The following is a 20152-nucleotide window of genomic DNA, read 5'->3' on the forward strand; positions in this document are numbered from 1 at the left end:
ATTGACAAATAAATTGACAGATTTTGGAACTGACATGAGAAAATTTTAACACTTCTGTCCATTAACCAAGTTAACATCGTTATCGGCAATGCCGATAATGGCGAAATGGCCAAATATCTGCCAATTAATCAGCCTGCCCGATGTATCGGTCTAACACTAGTGGTAAGGGTGTATAAATGGCTGCTCACATCACTCCTATGACAATTCCTCCAGCATCCCTCCACCACCCAAACTGTGCCTGTTATTTGTATTAATTTTTATTGTAATTTTATGGGGATTGAGAGGCCATGTCTAGTGCTCAAACCTTACATCACAGACACAGTCAAAATCTTTTTACCTTTGCCTCACTCAAAGATTATATGAAGTGAAGTTGTGAAATAATTTGAAGTGATCATTTTCATATGTCCACAATTTATTTATTTACATTCTTAGTTGTCCTTAATTCACAAAAGATATGTTATAAAAGTAAATAAATCATCATGCTTAGTATCACAGTGAATGTGAAGAGATTAACAGAACCATTTTAGTATTGTAAGCATTCGCAGGTTGGGTTGTAAGACAAGTTTGGTAATTCTAATGTAACAGGTTTTAATCATTGTGTTGTCTGTTTGTAGATTTTTGGTCTCCTTGCTCTGATGTGTATTATTCTGGCTGTGGGGCATGGGATCTGGGAATACCAGGAGGGATCAAAGTTCAATGCCTTTCTTCCAAGGGAAGAGAACGCTGCATTTTCAGCCTTCCTTACTTTCTGGTCCTACATTATAATCCTCAACACTGTGGTGCCCATCTCACTTTATGTCAGGTATGATGTTTGTGCATGCATTCTTGTTTCGGTTGTACATAAGGTAACATGAATTCAAACTATAATCTTACACTGTAATAAACAAGGTTCTAATCAGAACCAAAAAGGGATTTACAGGCTGATACCATTTAGAAAATCATCTTCAGATATGTACTAGTGCTTTGAAGAACCCAGAAACCAATATGCTGATCTGAAGAACATATAAGGAACTTTTTTTAATCTCCAAAGCACCATAAAGCCAACTCAAAAACCCTACACTACGAAATCAAGAACCATTTAAGAAGTGGGCTTTTGCACATCCTAAGGTGCTGCAAAGAACCATTGAAGAACCTTTTTTAAGAGTGTAAAACTTTTGCAATTGTTCCTTTCTAGTTATGGAATATGCATGTCAATATCTGTGTGTTTGTATTGCAGTATGGAGGTGATTCGTTTGGGCAACAGCTACTACATCAACTGGGACAGGAACATGTATCATGCTCGAACTGACACACCTGCTGAAGCTCGTACCACAACACTCAATGAAGAGCTTGGTCAGATCAAATACATCTTCTCAGACAAGACCGGCACTCTAACACAGAACATCATGACATTCAACAAGTGCTCCATTAATGGGAAATCTTACGGTCAGAACCAATCCTACATTCTTCAGTTGCTTATTGTATTTCAGAAGAAAGCCAATACAGGCATCCTGAGACGTAAAACTCCCCTGAAGTGACCAAACAGTTAAAAATTGATTTATTCTGCCCTACAGGAGATGTTATTGACCACTACAGTGGACAAAGACTGGAGATCACAGAGGTGAGAGACAAAGTCTCAAACAAACACAAGTTTTTTCTTTAATGAGTTGGCTGGGTTAATCAGTTAAAATTTTTAAACAGGAAATGACACCAGTGGATTTCTCCTTTAACGGACTTGCCGACCCAAAGTTCCTTTTTTATGATCACAGTCTGGTACAGGCTGTAGAGTTGGAGCTTCCAGAGGTTCATGCTTTCTTTAGGTTACTCGCTCTCTGTCACACTGTCATGGCAGAGGAGAAAAAGGAGGGTAACTGATTGTGCATACAGATTTTTTCTTTCTGTTTATATCACACATCAAAACATACATTGTGATGGATGGATGGATAGGTGTTGCATTACTGAGATTATTTATTATCTCTTTCTCTGTCCAGGTGACTTGGTGTACCAGGCCCAGTCTCCTGATGAGGGCGCTCTGGTCACAGCCGCACGTAATTTTGGCTTTGTCTTTCACTCTCGGAGCCCTGAGACAGTGACAATAGAGGAGATGGGGATTCAGAGGAGCTATGAGCTGCTGGCTATCCTGGACTTTAACAACATACGCAAAAGGATGTCTGTGATTGGTATGCATGCTAAAACTGGCATCCAAACGATTAAGGAGTCTCTTAACAGGTATTTACTCTTATGATGTAAATCTGTGTGTGTTAAATTTGGTTTGTCTTTCAGTTCGTAATCCAGAGGGCAAGCTCTCCCTGTACTGTAAAGGAGCAGACACTATCATATTTGAGAGACTGCATCCCTCCTGTAACAAACTGATGGAGGTCACCACAGAGCACCTCAATGTGAGTCAACACCAGTGGGCGCCAGTGAGACTAAAAAAAGTTATAAAACGTATAACACCCTTTGGACAATGTGTTTACATGCATATAGACATAGACCAGCAAGCATTTTTCTTCTTCTGTATGCTATAAATGCTTTTCACATGTAATGGCATCTATCTCTCTAGCACCTTTTGTCTGTTTCTAAGCAACGCTTTGTTCTCTTATAATTTTCTCTCTGTTCCTCAAGGAATTTGCTGGGGAGGGGTTGAGGACTCTTGTTCTAGCCTATAAGGATCTGGATGAGGAGTATTTTGCAAAGTGGAAACAGCGCCACCATGAGGCCAGTATTGCACTAGAAGACCGGGAGGAGAAACTGGACCAGCTGTATGAAGAGATAGAGAAAGACATGCTGGTATACAGTACTTGCATATTATATTATATTATATATTTCTTTTGTTAACATTTTATGTAAGTCATAAGTGTGGCTGAAAAAACTTTTTTTCACATATTTGTTGCACACATACATCAAATATGTGTGTCTGTGGCTGGATAGACATAACGTGTGAATGTCATTGCAGTTATTTAATATCTTTAAGACTAAATTATTAGTCTTTTTGGTTTGGTTTATGATAAAAATAAGATTTGATTCCAGGACTGTTAGAGGTTAGTCGTCATGTTTGAAACTCTGTTTACTTAAATTTTAAATTTACATTTAAATGTTTAATTTGAGATCTCTGTTCACCACTGTCTTTTTTGTGTAGTTAATTGGGGCCTCAGCCATCGAGGATAAACTCCAAGATGGAGTTGCTCATACCATTGAGCAGCTGGCCAAAGCAGAAATCAAGATCTGGGTGCTTACCGGGGACAAGCAAGGTTCGTTATGATTTGATTCTGTCCTAAAATTCAACCATCTTTTTGGTTTACCTTGTGTTCGGAGTTTGCAAGAATCATCAAAACTTTCTCTGAAAACTTTTACAGAACAATTACTTGTCCTTTATCTCTTTCTTAAACAGAGACAGCTGAGAACATTGGCTATTCCTGTAACCTACTAAGGGAGGAAATGAATGAAGTGTTCATTGTTGCAGCTAACTCACCCGAGGAGGTCAGACAGGAGCTGAGGTAATACACCTGTCATTCTGTTGACATTATAATATGTATCATGCATTAAGTCGCATAAGAAATCATTTGGGTTGAATTTACAGATTTAAATGATCAGAATGATATTTCATACTTTACAAAATGTTGTACTGTGATAAAGTGGGCGTAAGTGCGCCCAACCAGAGTTGCACACCTTAAAACATAATTTAGTTAATGAAGTTGTGGCTGGCTATTGTAAATAGATATTTTCATGTTTTTTCTATAGAATTTCTCTTTTGAGTATATATTGATATTGTGTCTCTTGTGCAAAGGGATGCCCGTCTAAAGATGTGCCCTGCTACCGAACAAGATAAATTCCTTATTCCTGAGACTATCCTGGGTAATACTCCTAAAGTGGTGCAGGATGAATATGTGAGCGGAGAATATGGACTGGTGATAAATGGACACAGCCTGGTGAGAAATATAGTCTCTCTCCCTCCTCAATGCCTCTCTCTGCCTGACATCCTTATGTGATGTTGCCCTTGGTACTGAGGGAAACCCTCTTATTTCCTGTCTGTTATTTATACTTTGTGTAATTGTCTGTGATCTGTCTGTGTGTGTTGATTGTAGGCATTTGCTCTAGAGAGCAGCATGGAGCTGGAGTTTTTGAGGACAGCGTGCATGTGTAAGACGGTAATCTGCTGTCGGGTGACTCCTCTGCAGAAAGCTCAGGTTGTGGAGTTGGTCAAGAAATATAAGAAAGCGGTCACTCTAGCCATTGGAGATGGAGCTAATGATGTGAGCATGATTAAAGGTAAATTCAGCATTACAGCATTGCTTTATAAAGCAATACCGATGTATGATAAAATAAACATCCTTATGAACAACTTAGTTTTTTATGATACAAAATGATTTTTTATAAACCGTTTGAAATGCTATTCAAATGTGCTTATAGATATTAAAAGAATATTTCACACAAAAATGAAAGTTCTGTTATCATTTACTCACCCTCATATAGTTCCAACCCATGTGACTTTGGAACACAAAGAGAGATGTTTTAGAGAATGTTCACACAGCTCTTTTTCCATATAGCCAAAGCACACAGTGACCAGGGGCAAAAGACCTCCATAAAAGTAGTTCATACAACTTGTGTGCTATATTCCAAGGCATCTGAAGCCATATGGCAACTTTGTTTAAAAACAGACAAAACTTTAGTCTTGCTAAAATTCATTCTTTCCATCATAGCAAATCTTATTTGTGCTTGTGCATATTTAAAATAATGACATAATATTCATTTGTGGGTGAAATATTCCTTTAAATGTTAAAATTAATAAAATTATAAAAATTATTATTCTATGTATTTTTTAATTTATTTTCATGCTCATGTCCCTCTCTCTTTCTCTTTTCAGCGGCTCATATAGGTGTGGGCATTAGTGGTCAGGAGGGGATGCAGGCAGTGCTGTCCAGTGATTTCTCATTCGCACAGTTCCGTTTCCTGCAGCGCCTCCTGCTGGTGCATGGACGCTGGTCGTACTTGCGTATGTGCAAGTTTCTGCGTTACTTCTTCTATAAGAACTTCACCTTTACCTTTGTGCACTTCTGGTACGCATTTTTCTGTGGCTTCTCTGCTCAGGTGAGCCATCCTCTTTTAACAATTCTTCTTGCTTTGCGGTTCATTTATAAGTCACTTTGGATTAAAGCTTGTGCTAAATGCATATACATGTAAATGCAATTTACAGGCTCAAGAAACATGTTTACTTCTATCGAGAAACTATAGTTTAAATTTACAATAGTTTTTTAGGGGTCAGTTGGCATAGATTGTGTATGTCCTGTTTTTATTGGAGTATCTTTGTTAATCATTTGTTCTAAAGGTGGTTTAAAATTCTTACATTTCATTTCTAATCTCTTTCTAGACAGTATATGATGAAGGCTTTATCACTCTGTATAACTTGGTATACACTGCCCTGCCGGTTCTGGGAATGAGCCTGTTTGACCAGGTAGAGTATGTGTACATGTTTGTGTATTACCAGTATTACCAGGTTTTTTGGACATGACCATGGTACTCTTTTAAGTATCTTTGAAGTACAATGGTTCCACCACAGTACTTTTTTGTGAGGGGAGTCAGAAAAGAAGTGGTTACTTCAATAAGTTTTCCCCTCAGGATGTGAATGCCGGCTGGAGTCTTGAGTTTCCGCAGCTGTATGTGCCGGGGCAGTTGAGTATGTACTTCAGTAAAGGTGCTTTCATGATGTGCGCACTTCACAGCTGTTACAGCTCTCTAGTGCTCTTCTTCATTCCTTACGCTGCCACATACGATACGGCGAGAGACGACGGGAGAGATGGCGCAGATTATCAGTCATTTGCTCTGATAACTCAAACCTGCCTCACTGTCACTGTGTGTGTACAGGTGAGTTTATCCTGTTACCAGCATTGCAGGTGTATATGAATATTATGGTATTTTGATTGGACATCTTATTTTAGCATAATTCCTGGTCCATCTTCTCTCTCTCAGTTGGGACTGGACCTCTCATACTGGACTGTTGTGAACCATCTCTTTGTTTGGGGAAGTTTGGGAATGTTTTTTATATTGACCTTCACCATGTATACCGATGGACTGTTCCAGTTACATCCACCTTCTTTTGCATTCATAGGTAAGAGGCATCATCTGCTGTGGTGTAACTAAATAAGATTCACCAAGACTGTGTTTGGAATAGCATACCACTTTACCATTCATACCATTTTTACAGTATACTTTGCAGTATTTATACTGTGCACAGTATTAAAATGTTCTAAATGCATGGAATACACAAGTTACTACATTTGCCAAAAAATGCAGTATACAAAAGAGCCACAATGCAATGTCCTCTACTTGACCTTAAATTTCCAATGTGACAAATTTACTGATATCAACCACATTTATTTATCAACTTTTTAAAGTTTTTTTTTCTTTTAAAAGTTTTTCTTTTTTTTAAACTAATTATTTGATCAGATTGCCAAAGTTTGACGTTTAAAAAATTTTGGATAAAAAATTCAAAATTACCATTTTTATAATGAGATGATTACAGAACGCCAACTCGCTGAATTAAACTTTCACTGTAATGAGGTCGTGTGACAACAACATAACATACTACCGTTTGAAATGTTTATCATTGCATATTGCATGCTGTTTTACAGTAAGCAGTACTCCAAACATAGCCCATTGCTTTAATGTTTTTTTTTGTTTGTTTTTTTTTGTATGATGTGTGTTTGGTGTTTTCCAGGAACTGCCCGGAATTGCCTCAACCAGTCCAATGTTTGGCTTACTGTTGCTTTGACAGCTGTATTGTGTGTGCTGCCTGTGGTTGCTCACCGGTTCCTCCACACTCAGATCTCTCCTACCATCAACGACAAGGTATAGAGTTTCTTAACATTTACATAATTTATCTTCAATGTAAGCTGCTCCATTTAATTACTAAATTACAAACACTCATTTAGATTTTTACTCAGGGAACTATTGTGTATACCCTTACAGTAACTGCTATAATAATAACTGCTATAATCACATTTTCATTTGTTATTTGCAACACAGAATAAACATGAATACACATCCTTGCATATTCTGGATATTCTTTCAGTTAAGTTTACATTTTTCAGTGTAGAATGAAAGAGTAGATTTAATTAGGAATGATGGATGGATGGATGGATGGATGGATGGAAGGAAGTGTGGAGAAATAGATAGATGGATGGATTGATGAATGGAAGGATGGAGATATAGATGGATAGAAGGATGGATTGATGGATGGAAGGAGGGAGAAGTGGAAGGAAGGATGGATGGAGAAATGGATGGAAGGGTGGAGAAATAGATAGATGGAAGGATGGATGGATTGATGGATGGAAGGAGGGAGAAGTGGAAGGAAGGATGGATGGATAAATGGATGGAAGGGTGGAGAAATAGATAGATGGAAGGATGGATGGATTGATCAATGGAAGGATGGAGATATAGACATAAGAAGGATGGATTGATGGATGGAAGGAGGGAAAAGTTGAAGGAAGGATGGATGGAGAAATAGATGGAAGGATGGATGGATGGATGATTGGATGGAAGGATGGAGAAATGGATTGATGGATGGATGAAAGGATGGATGATAGAAGGATGGATGAATGAATAGATGGATGGATGAAGAAATGGATGGATTGATGGAAAGATTTAGAAATGGATGGAAGGATGGATGGAAGGATGGAGAAACAGATGAGTTGATGGATGGAAGGAAGAATGGATGGATGGATGGATGGATGGAGAAATGGATGGATTGATAGATGGTAGAAGGATGGATGAATTGATTGCTGGATGGAAGGATGGAAAAAAGGATGTAGAAATGTATGGAAGGATGGGAACTGGATGGATGGATGGATGGAAGGATGGTGAAATGGATGGAAGGAAGGATGGAGAAATTAATGGAAGGATGGATTGAAGGATGAAGAAATGGATGGATGGACAAATAATTAACAAATGTATGTATCTTGCCTTCTTGGTTGTTGGATCCAGGTGAGGTATAAAGTTCGTCAGATGAAGGAGCCTGCTCCACGTCCACGGCGTGCTAAGCTCAGCCGCAGAAGCACGCGACGTTCTGGTTACGCCTTCTCTCACGCCCAAGGCTATGGTGACCTTGTGACCTCTCGCAGGTTTCTGCGACGACCTGCACCTGCCCGCTCCATGGGCTTAACTCCCACTGGCCGATCTCCTGGGTTTAAGCCCACTGGTCGATCTGCGGGGTACAGTCCGGTCGGGCGAGAACAGAACCCCAAACAGAAAGTAGAACCTACGTCACTGCAGATGTTCCGTGCTGTTAAAGACTCTTCCTTTTAAGGGTAGAATTTGCTGAGCTTTTGAAGCAGAGCTGGAACCAAACCCTTAAACATTGTTTATAGGGTTTGAACTCTTGGGGACAATTTTACTACTGCTGCCCCTGCAGAAAAGACAAGCTTAGTCAAGCATGAAATTCCAGGCTGGTTTTGTACTGGTTTGGTGGTGGTTAATCAGGTGGAACACAGCCATCCTGTTCACCAGCAAAACTTAGCTGGTTGGCCAAGGAAGTCTCACTGGTTAAGCTAGTTAAGAAGCCTGGTAGAGACACCAGCGAACCAGCATCCAAAACGCAACATATTCTTGTTTAACAGCTATGCTGGTCTTTTCAGCAGGGGTGTTACGTAATGTTGATATGTACCGTATAGAAGTACATGTACACTAAGAACAGTGGACTAGATTTCTAAATGTACAAAGTATTGTTAGTAACTGTGCACAGACACTTCTGTCGATCTGTCCCGGAAACACACACACTGAAAATGCACATGGTTTACAGTAAGGACGAACTGTCAGAAGTATTCCTCATGCTGAAGGGCAGCAAGTACTTGTCCTCTCTACTTTCCTCACTACCATGGAAGCGACAGACATACTGGAATATAGGAGAGCAAAAATAATCAAAGCAGAGCACAGTGATGTGTTAAAGGGAGTCAAAACAGTGAAAGGCGTGAAATAGACTGTTCAGTTCAAAACCATCTAAACACTGCATTTCCTGTTTGCTTCCTCTTCCAGGTACTATGTTCATTAACGCCCTCTGACATGAGTGCTGAGTTCATGCTACAGCACACCCTACATGTTAGTAACTGAATTACTTAAAGGGGTCATATCACATTTTTTTAATAATGTATTTATGTTTTCTCTGTTGCTTACTTATAATGTTAATTAAGTTTTCTTGCACCAAAAACAGACATCATTATTTTTTCATGATCATCTCACCACCTCTATCATAACTTTAGAATAATAGTCTGTTTTTAGGACCCATTGTTTTTTTGTTTTGTTTTTTCTCCCCTTTTCTCCCCAATTTGGAATGCCCAATTCCCAATGCGCTCTAAGTCCTTGTGGTGGCGTAGTGACTCGACTCATTCCGGGTGGCGGAGGATGAATCTCAGTTGCCTCCTCGTCTGAGACTGTCATTCCGTGCATTTTATCACGTGGCTTGTTGAGCACGTTGCCGCGGAGACATAGCACGTGTGGAGGCTTCACGCTATTCTCTGTGGCATCCGTGCACAACTCACCACGTGCCCCACCAAGAGCGAGAACCACATTATAGTGACCATGAGGAGGTTACCCCATGTGACTCTACCCTCCCTAGCAACCAGGCCAATTTGGTTGTTTAGGAGAACTGGCTGGAGTCACTCAGTACGCCTTGGATTCGAACTCGCGACTCCAGGGGTCAGCGTCTTTAATCACTGAGCTACCCAGGCCACCCTTTAGGACCCACTGTTGAAATATATACATCATATTATACTCTATGAGAATAATTCTGTAAAAGCAAAATCATTTTGTATAAATAAAATACTTTTCTACTTTTTAAAAGTGTAAGCATGACCAAGTCCTGAACACACAGCTGTTACTTCTTTTGATTATAATGTTTGTTTTGCTTATCCTTGTTATATGCATACTATACTAAAAGCGTTTATTTTGAAAACATCTTTTTAACTGCTGTACGATAGATAGATAGATAGATAGATAGATAGACAGGCAAGAAAATGTATGTGAACCCTTTGGAATTAGCTGGTTTTCTGTATTCATTGGTCATAAAATGTGATCTCATCTTCATCAAATTAACAAGTATAGACAAACACAATGTGATTAAGCTAACAACACACAAAGATGTCTTCATTGAACACACCCCATTAAACATTTACTGTGCTGTAGGAAAAGTAAGTGAACCCTTGGATTTAATAACTGGTCGATCCTCTTTTGGCAGCAATAACCTCAACCAAGCATTTTTGGTAGCTGTAAATTAGACCTGCACAACATTCAGAAGGAATTTTAGACCATTCTTTCATACAGAACTGCTTCAGCTCAGCCATATTTTTAGGATGTCTGGTGTGATCGGCTCTCTTGAGGTCATTCCACAACATCTCTATTAGGTTAAAGTCTGGGCTCTGACTGGGCCACTCTAAAATGTGGATTTTCTTAATTTGAAGCCATCCTGTAGTGAATTTACTTCGATGTTTAGGGTCATTGTCCTGCTGCATCACCCAACTTCTACTGAGCTTCAAACCAAATCAAAACCAAATCATCACAGTGTCCCAGCAGTGCTATGAGCGAAAAAGCGGTCCCATGACCTCTTGAAATTCACACCTTCATCATTGGCTCTAGCTAACGTGTTCATATGATGCTATTTCTAACATTGATTCCATCCATTTTTTGAGATCTGGAGAGGATGTACTTTTCCATAATCTGAGGATCATTCGGGCAGCTGTCACAACCCCTACTTTTATCACTGCAAAGTCATATTTGGTATATTGGGCAATTCTGTTTGGTCCCCCAATAGGCATAATCTTGGCGATACAGGTACCGTCAAACCCAGCCACCTCCCTATGTATTCTAGTACTCTTTCACAAAATGGGTAAACACGTTTACACTCCCAGACTGCATGTAAAAATGTTCCTGTTTCCAACATAAATCATTGCTCAGCAAGCCCATCCTGTGGAGCTTAGAAGGAGTAAAATAAAACCTATGTATTCATTTATACTGAGTAAATTCCCCCTAGCATCCCTTACATATTTCCCGGTATCTGATAGTATTTTTAACCACTCCTCATCACTCAGATCACACCCTAGATCCTTCTGCCAAATGGTCCTCAGATTTTTACAAATATCTTTTTGTAACCTGCTGAAGGTTTTGTAAAACACATCTGCCCTGTGTGCTATACAAGGTAATTCCAAAAATGCCATCACTGGATTCTCACCCTGAATGAATTGGCCCTTTGTGATACAGTCTCTAATTTGTAAGTACCTTCAAAAATTACCTTTGCTTTCCAAATCATATTTTTGCACAAGTTCAGAAAAAGACATAAACACTCCATCCAAGTACAGGTCACTTATCTTGTATATCCCTTTTATTAACCATTGATTCCAGTAGACAGACTTTTTCCCAATACGTATGGCAGGGTTGTGCCATAGAGAGGTGACACACCACACATCCTGTGCACTTCCCTCCAGACTGCCTTAGAATGAGCCAGTACTGGGTTAGAAGAGTAATCAAGCCTATTAGTAGTTGAACCATGTGAGAGAACATCCAAAGGTTTGAAAGGCTTTGCTGGCTCCTGTTCGATTTTGATCCAGCTCAGCTCTGGGTCTGTTCCCTTCCAGTGCCTTCAGTCTAGACATTTCAAACGATAGATTGTATAAACTTGCATTGGGGAGAGCTATACCTCCTATGTCCCTTGGTGACCACATTTTCTTTATATTAATCCTTGGTCTCTTCTTGTCCCACAGAAAGTCTTTGATAATTCTATCAAATTGCTTAAACAGCTGTGGTGATATACTAACAGGCAACATCATGGAAACATAATTGAATTGTGGGGCAACCACCATTTTAATCACATAAATTTTTCCCCATAAAGAAAGCTTTAATTTTTCACATTTATCCAGGTTCATTTTTATTTTCTGGAGGAGTGGTTCCATATTTGAGAGCATTATTTCTTCCAAATTTGGGTTTAATTGAATACCTAGGTATTTCATACAGTATCCATTTGAAATTAAATTAAGTAACATTACTAGAGTGACATTTATTCAATATAGGTATCCCCTCTGCCAGTTTATTTTAAAACCTGACAATTTAGAATATGAGTCAATACATTGAAGTAACACCGGCAAAGGGCAGACAGGATCTGCTATCACTGCTAAAATATCATCAGCATACATAAACAGCTAATGCTCCCTGCCTCCTGCATGCACACCCTTAATTCTTACATCAGCTCTGATTGCTAAACCAGTGGTTCTAGAACTATCATAAAGAGCAATGGAGAGAGAGTGCAACCCTGCTTAGTCCCCCTAGAAAGGCAGAAAAAGTTTGATATCAGCCCATTTGTGAGAACAGCTGCTCTTGGGTTGGAATAGAGTACATTCACCCAATTACAAAAGCCAGGCCCAAACCCGAATTTTGAAAGAGCTAACATAAGGATCCGGTCAAAAGCCTTCTCGGCATCAAGCGAGAAGGCTGCCACCGGCACCGGACTAGAGCGATTCATATATGTAAAATACACAAGCCTTCGCATGTTATCAACTGAGGATCTGTTTTTAATTAAACCTACTTGATCACCACTTATGATGTCTGGTAGTACTTTCTCTAAACGTGACGCTAGTGTCTTTGTCAAAATCTTACAATCTACCCCAAGAAGACTTACGGGTCTGAAATTAGATGGGTCTGAAGTATCTCTGTCCTTTTTAGGTATAAGAGAAATTAAAGCATAATTAAATGTACCAGGAAGAGAGCCCGTTTCAAATGCCTCCAAATACACCTTATGTAAAATTGGAGCCAGGATATCAACATACTACTTTTAATATTCAATCGGGAAGCCATCCAAACCTGGTGACTTTCCCATTTTCATGGATAGAATAGTAGCTCTAATCTCTTCTTCTGTTAAAGGGGCATCCAGTTTTCCTTTTTGCTCACTAGAGATGGTGGGTAGTTGAAGACCTAAGAAGAATGTCTCCACTTCTTCCGTGCTAGGCGTGTAGGTGGATGTGTAAAGATCCTTATAAAACTTTTCAAAAACCTTATTTCCATTGACGTAGTTATTACCCCATTACCCCTGTTAATCATTGGAAAGTTGTTAGAGTTATCCTGTTGTTTCAATTGCCTAGATAATAATCTGCCATTTTTTTCACCCCCTTCGTGATAAAATAGTTTTAAGCCTAAATAAGGCATACTCAGCTTTTTTATTATATATTTCATGCAACTGATATTTTAGATTGCAAATGGTTTGGTATAAATTATCTGAATAATTCCTTGCCAAATCCTTCTCCAAATTACAAATCTCCCTGTCTAATCTTTTTTCTTTCTCTGCATTCTCTTTTTTCACTTTTGAAGAGTGGGCAATGATCTTCCCTCTTATATATGCCTTAGATGCTTCCCAAACAGAGGATATTTTTTTCTGTGGAGCCAATATTAATTTCAAAAAAGGATTTAAGATCTTCTGACACTGTGTTGCTGAATGACTCTGTAAAGGTTTCAGCAGGAAGGAAGCAGGAAGCAGGCTGGCAGTCCAGGTAAATCAGCTTTTATTCAGCATTCAGCTTCACAGACAAAGTATAGGCTTTTCAGCTTCATGTAACAAAGAGCAGTCTTTTCAGCTTTATGTAACACTAAACAGGTTCTCAGACACAGACGTGGCTCTATTTAACATCTTGCATAAACTTCTCCGCCTCCGTGCTGTCTCGGAATGCTTTCTTTTGTCCTTTCCATGTAAAGATAAGCATTGCAGAGTATGCCAGCCTATGCCTCACATTAAGCTCGTGCAGGCGTCTCTTCACTGGGATAAATGCCTTCCTTTTCTCCACTAGCTCTCTTGTCAGATCCTCAAAGAAAGACAGCTTACAGCCCTCCCATTCGATTCCACGTTTCTCCTTAGCCACCTGTAGCACCTTGTCTCGAGCCGATGAACGTAGGAAGTGCATCATTATGGTCCTAGGTGGCTCATTCAGGTTAGGCATTGTGGCGAGAGAACGATGTGCGCGTTCAATTTCGAATTCATTGTCAGTAAGACCAAGCCCCTGAGAGAGAATCTTCTTCACATACTGCATCACTTTGCTCGTGTCCTCCTTGCCTTCTTTCAGTCCCACCATTCTGACATTATTCCTCTGACTTCGAGTTTCGAGGTCCTCCACACGTGTCCACAGTGTCCAATCTCTTGTCGCACTTCTCCATCCCTTTCTCCGTCTGAGCGTTTACGTTCTCCATGTCTGATATCCATTGTACTGCCTCTCCAAGCCTTGCTTGTATGTTCTCCACCAAGTCTTTGAGCTCTTTCTTTGTCTAAATTGAGACAACATCCACCGCCACCACCTGCAGTGTAGCACTCATTTTTCGTATTTCCTCAAAAATATTTTTATTCAGTGTAAGATTTAGGATCGTCCGTTTTGGGTTTGTTCGGTGGGGGGTTACTCTCAGGTGTCACTGGCGTCGAGTCGCTCTCAGGCTCTACACTGTGAATGTTTGAATGATGTATTCAATATGTACAAGAACAATACAATAATTTGTGTGTTATAAGTTAAAATAGATTGTGTTTGTTCATTATTGCAAATGAAAAACAAATTTATACATAAATGCAGGTAATTCCAAATGGTTCACATATTTTTTCTTGATAGATAAATAAGAGGGATGAACGAATGGAGGGACGAATTGTTTAGATATATACAACATCCCAAAAAGTTTGACACTTGATGTATATCACTGCATCAGATAATAAAATAACAAAGAAAGTGACATTTATTTAACAGAGAGATGTCATAAGCACAAGTTTCAAGCAAAGCATTTGACAAAACAAAATAGATATTATTTTAACACATTTGTATTTATAGTATTTGTACACTTTTGAGAAAATAATTGGTTCTGGGTCTGAGATAAAAAAAACAAAAAAACATAATTGGTCTACCATAGTTTGTTTGGTGATGCCAACTGGTTTGAAACTTTGTTATCTAATGCAATGATTCATTGACATATTTTTAAGTGTTGCTTAAGTGTCCAAATTATTTTTAGAGCCACTGTATTCCCTGACTGTCCAGCTTGGTAGAGTATGCAAACCATTCATGGATACATGGCAACTATTTAAAGCACATTCCCTGAAAATGTGATGAGACAGGAGAGGAATGAGCATCTAAACGCAGCCTTTTTAATAAAACAAAGGTAAACCAGGTAACTCAGAACATAATGAAACAAATCACAGGGAACAAAGCACAGCATAATACAGATGAAGACTGACAAAGAAACCAGTGGAAAACAAGGGCTTAAATACACAAAGGAAAACAAGGGAACGAGGAACACCTGGGGAAACAATCAGGGGAAAACCAATCATGAAAAGAAACTACAAAGGACTACAAAACTAATAAGAAACAGGAACAGGGAACTAAACCAGAATTTCAACATAAGTCAATACAAACAACAGGGAATATGTGCCAGAGCCCCCCTTTTAAGGAGCGGATTCCAGACGCTCCAAAAAACAAAAGAAAAAAAAATTGTCCATGGGGTGTGGGGGAAAACAGGTAGTTCAAGGGGGCACAAGGAGCAAGGGGAGCAGAGGAACAAGGCAAAGTCATGGAGGCTTGAATCCAAGACTGAGCCGGAAGGATGGAGAGCCAGGGCGACGCTGCAGGCTCGGAGGACCAAGTAGACCAGAGCAGATAAGGTGGGCGGCCACCGGGGAAATAGTCTCTGGGGGCGGAGTCGACAGGGAAATAGTCTATGGGGGTGGAGTCGTGGAAGACGGAGCCGTGGGAGGCTCGAGGGGCCAAGCCGTGGAAGACGGAGCTGTGGGAGGCACGAGGGGCCAAGCCGTGGAAGGCGGAGCTGTAGGAGGCTCGAGACAAAGAGTTCTGGATGAATGGGAAATGACCTCCATGGTCGTGAACATGGAAAGAGACTCGGGAATGACCTCTGTGGTTGTGAACATGGGATGAGACTCGGGAACGACCTCCGTAGTCATGGGCATGGACAGAGACTTGGAAATGACCTCCGTGGTCATGTACATGGGAAGAGTCCCGGGAACGACCTCCGTAGTCGTGGCCATGGGCAGAGACTCAGGAACGACCTCCGTGGTCGTGGGCATGGGCAGAGACTCAGGAACGACCTCCGTGGTCGTGGTCGTGGGCATGGGCAGAGACTCGGGAATGACCTCTGTGGTCGTGGGCATGGGAGGAGACCCGGAAAGACCTCCGTGGTCATGTACATGGGAGGAGACTTGGGAATGACCTCTGTGGTTGTGGGCATGGGAGGAGACTCGGAAACGACCTCCGTGGTCGTGTACATGGGAAGAGACATGGTAATGGAAACTTTTATTCTCTTCCTCCTCCTCTGGATGGCCGAAGTTGGCAGCGCTGGCTCTGGGACGGACGAGGCTGGCAACGCTGGCTCTGGGACAGACGAGGCTGGCAACGCTGGCTCTGGGACGGACAAGGCTGGCAACTCGTTGGCCATGGCAGGCGTGGACATTAGCTCGTTGACAGTGGCAGGCGTGGGCGCTGGTTCATTGACCGTGGCACGAGTGGGCGCAGACAATTTTTGAGGTAGGGTCTTCTGCACCGACATTAGTGGCAAATCATACAACTTGGAGACAGGGGCCGTGGAAGGCTTCGAGACAGGGGCCGTGGAAGGCTTCGAGACACGGGCCGTGGATGCAGGTTTTGGCCCTGGGTTCCCGCCATAATCCACTGTATAAGGGGAACCGCTAAGTTCCAGAGCTTTCTCCACATAATCGCCGAGCGTCCAGTGAGGATCAGCCTGAGTCATGAGTTCCCTCAGTGCACTATTCAGACCGGCCCGGAAGAAAACCACCAGAGAGCGGTCTGGATAGTGCACTACATTTGCCAGCTCTAAAAACTCACGGCCGTGATCCTCAACTGGACGGTCCCCTTGCTGAAGGAGCAGAATCCTGAAGGCCGCTAGATCCATTTCTTGGTCAGTCTTTCTGTGACGAGACAGGAGAGGAATGAGGATCTAAATGCAGCCTTTTTAATAAAACAAAGGTAAACCAGGTAACTCAGAACATTATGAAACAAAACACAGGGAACATAGCACAGCATAATACAGATGAAGACTGACAAAGAAACCAGGGGAAAACAAGGGAACGAGGAACACCTGGCGAAACAATCAGGGGAAAACCAATCATGAAAAGAAACTACAAAGGACTACAAAACTAACAGGAAACTAAACCAGAATTTCAACATAAAAGTCAATTCAAACAACAGGGAATATGTGACAGAAAGTGTAGGCATGCATTCTTTCACAGAACAATGAGAAATGCATCTCTTTAGCAATGACTAGAGCAGGCCACTGTTTGACTCGCAGATAAATGAACAAAGGACTGCCTGCAGGGGAACATAAGACATTCCATCTAGTGATAAGAATATCAGATAATTTTAATGACTTGGATCTTTGAATCTCATTCAGCAAAATTAATGAATCTTTATTCAAGTAATTTTGTTCATTTGTCACGTGACTGCTACTAGGCTCTGCATAGAAAACAAGTTGTTTGTATCGTGATAAATACATGTAGTGTGATAATAAAATACATTTTAAAATCATAAGAATGATGTCATGATTAATTATTTTCATGTATTTCATATAGAATGTGTTTACAAGATAGTTTCTGCCAAGTATAAAATTTAAATTATATAAAAAGTTAAAGTCTTAGATGACTGTTGATAAATCCAAAGATAAATTCAATAAAATCAATAAAAATCAGTAAATTCAAAGGGATATTATTTAAGGCATACTTGATTTGGGTCTGCAGTTCACAATAAGGACATAAATCATACAACAAGAGGATGCATCATGAGGGAAAAATATATTACAGTTTATTCAAAATCAGTTCAGTAGTCAAGTCAATATGGGGTTTTCTAATAGCTTTTATAGTCTATGACATTTTATGAAGAAAATATAAAAGTTGTAAAGTTTGGGACTGGGCTTGAATTTAAGACATCTTGCTTTATAAATGTTATTTTTCCCGATCATTCAGAAAGTTTGAAGTTTCAACTAACACTTTATTATCAGATTCAGTGTTATGGAAAAGAACCATGACAGAAACATTCACAAAGTTGTACACTGCAAGTCATAAAGAAGCCAAAATTTGAGACCAGACACAATTTGTGAAACTGTAAAGGTAAAACTACAATCAAACTAACCGCTTGTAAGAAAGGTTGGGAGTATGAACTCATTTCTGTTTCCAATACAGAGTCTATGCAGCTTTCACGTGAAAAATGAACGCAAGATCAGATCCGAAGACTCGTGAAGTGAACTAATCAATTCTGTTTCCTGTACCGATCCTATGGGTACCTATGAGGCTGTCAAGTGTCAGATGAATGAAACACTCATACCCGAAGACTTGGGAGGTGAACTAATCAGTTTTGTTTCCTGTACCTGTTTCCAGCCTATGCGGCTGTCCCGCGTCAAATGAACGAAACACGAGCACGGATTTTATGCATTCGCGGCCACAACAAAATGAATGAATCACTCTTTGAGGCTATTGAAATGATTCAAAATGTATGAATCATTCATGAATGACCCATCACTAATCCCAGCATACCCCACCCTCCCTCACGTGTTCAAGACGTCCAAAAGCAGTCAACTGGACCCACTAATAAATGTGATTTGTGTTCCAGTACCATACTCAAGGGAGTAGATTTGGCTTCAACATTGGGGGGATACCACCACCATATCCCCCTACCCCCCCTGGAATCTACGCCCCTGACCACACTTAAATGAAAAGTTACCCTTGACAAAAGAGACCCTGCAAATCTGACTCGAGCCAGCATAGCCCAGAGGGTGAGCGAGGGCGCGCTTCATCCTGACGTAGCGCCGTTCTCTTCGATCATACGCCGCTGTTGCGCTCAATCTACTGACCTGCGAAATCAACGCAAACGTGGAATCGGTCACCGTGATTTTACATTTTGATCCCAGTGGGAACCAAGGAGATTCCATTTGTCGTCAACGTGAGTATAAATATGCTTTTTATTTTGTAATTATATGGAAAACGTGGTAAACACGACGGATCGATGCGGGGCGTCAGTGGAGAGACGCTGCCCGCTGGCAAATCTTACATCACCGCTGATTCAGTTTTTACAGTGCTGGTGTTAAATAATAAGATTGCACTATCGCAACATTAAGGAGTGTATCTTTTATAAGTGTTAATCCGATAAAAGATATACATGCTTTAAACCGGGACCCTTTTATGAAGACGTGTACAGTTATTTTCGCACTTACAATTGTTTATACAGTCTTAAAACTGGATTGATCTGTCTTTAGAATATTGTATTACGAGAATCATGACCGAAAACAATCATATTAGTGTATGGAAACTAGCGATCATAGACTGGCTGTGGAGGCTCCATGTTTTGGTGCAGATTTAATATTATTTATTTATGTTTCGTCTTGGCCTTCATTATGATAATGTATTGCGTGTAATGATATCTCAACGCGTCTTAAAGCAGCCAAACAGCCCAACAAATACCGGGCGTGCTACCGTTATGTCAAATATGCCATTGTTATTCGCTATGGGCGCGTTGTTTGGGCCTTGTGTTTGCGCATATCGAGCAGAGCGCACCAGTCACATCACATCATCATCCGAAAGCATTAGGCTTCAGCGTGCATCATAAATTAAATTAGAAATAATAAAATATTGACAGAGAAAAATAATTCGATGGAGCAAATGAGCATCAAAATAACCAATTAATGCAAGCCGGGCAATGTATAAACGCACCTTACAGGCACATCCTTGTTATTAGTTATTTATTTGACATCCATGTATTAGCTACATACGCTACAAACAAACATGACCTTCTTTTATTATTATTCTTAGAGCGCGCCGTCAAATAAACTGATCACGAGCCCAATTGTTCATGTATGCAGTGAGCTAAGAGAGACATTTCGGAAGCTTTTGACAGTTTGTAGGACTACCGTAGTGCAATTCCTGTTTCTGGAGGGTCATAGCAGTGATTTAAAAGGTGAAAAAGGCATTTCATTCCTATACGGAGAAATATGATTGAATATGTCGTTTATTTGTCCGTTACATAAGTAGCATAGCCTGTCTTCCTGTCCGCTGAGACAACTTTCTAGTCTGACAGAATTGAACAAAAGCAGCTTGTGTTTACGACAGCACCAAGACATGACTGGGGTTACTGTGAAATGTAATTTAAATATAAATCTCGAT

The 20152-nt window shown here is 40.3% G+C and overlaps 2 protein-coding genes across 8 annotated transcripts in view; both read left to right on the forward strand.

Moving 5' to 3' along the window:
* LOC127418447 (probable phospholipid-transporting ATPase IM) overlaps positions 1–10150 on the forward strand; it is a 33541-nt gene extending 23391 nt beyond the window's left edge. For all 5 annotated transcript variants that reach the window (XM_051659079.1, XM_051659082.1, XM_051659083.1 and 2 more), the window contains exons 12-28: positions 615–802; positions 1217–1425; positions 1554–1600; positions 1681–1846; positions 1971–2159; positions 2263–2378; positions 2605–2769; positions 3119–3230; positions 3371–3476; positions 3767–3908; positions 4065–4248; positions 4844–5067; positions 5348–5431; positions 5596–5841; positions 5947–6085; positions 6695–6825; positions 7960–10150. In XM_051659079.1, coding sequence (XP_051515039.1) covers positions 615–802; positions 1217–1425; positions 1554–1600; positions 1681–1846; positions 1971–2159; positions 2263–2378; positions 2605–2769; positions 3119–3230; positions 3371–3476; positions 3767–3908; positions 4065–4248; positions 4844–5067; positions 5348–5431; positions 5596–5841; positions 5947–6085; positions 6695–6825; positions 7960–8280 — 2769 coding nt within the window. In that variant the 3' untranslated portion in view covers positions 8281–10150. The remainder of the gene's footprint in view (positions 1–614; positions 803–1216; positions 1426–1553; positions 1601–1680; positions 1847–1970; positions 2160–2262; positions 2379–2604; positions 2770–3118; positions 3231–3370; positions 3477–3766; positions 3909–4064; positions 4249–4843; positions 5068–5347; positions 5432–5595; positions 5842–5946; positions 6086–6694; positions 6826–7959) is intronic.
* An 8629-nt stretch (positions 10151–18779) lies between these two features.
* The window catches only part of LOC127418356 (AP-4 complex accessory subunit RUSC2-like), a 32871-nt gene continuing 31498 nt past the window's right edge, over positions 18780–20152 (forward strand). For 2 of the 3 annotated variants that reach the window (XM_051658963.1, XM_051658953.1), the window contains exon 1: positions 18780–18935. The gene's annotated coding sequence lies outside the window, so the exon portion shown is untranslated. The remainder of the gene's footprint in view (positions 18936–20152) is intronic. The other variant, XM_051658972.1, reaches the window with a different exon arrangement.

This window comes from Myxocyprinus asiaticus, chromosome 3 (genome assembly GCF_019703515.2).
Source record: "Myxocyprinus asiaticus isolate MX2 ecotype Aquarium Trade chromosome 3, UBuf_Myxa_2, whole genome shotgun sequence".
NCBI classification, from domain to species: Eukaryota; Metazoa; Chordata; class Actinopteri; order Cypriniformes; family Catostomidae; genus Myxocyprinus; species Myxocyprinus asiaticus.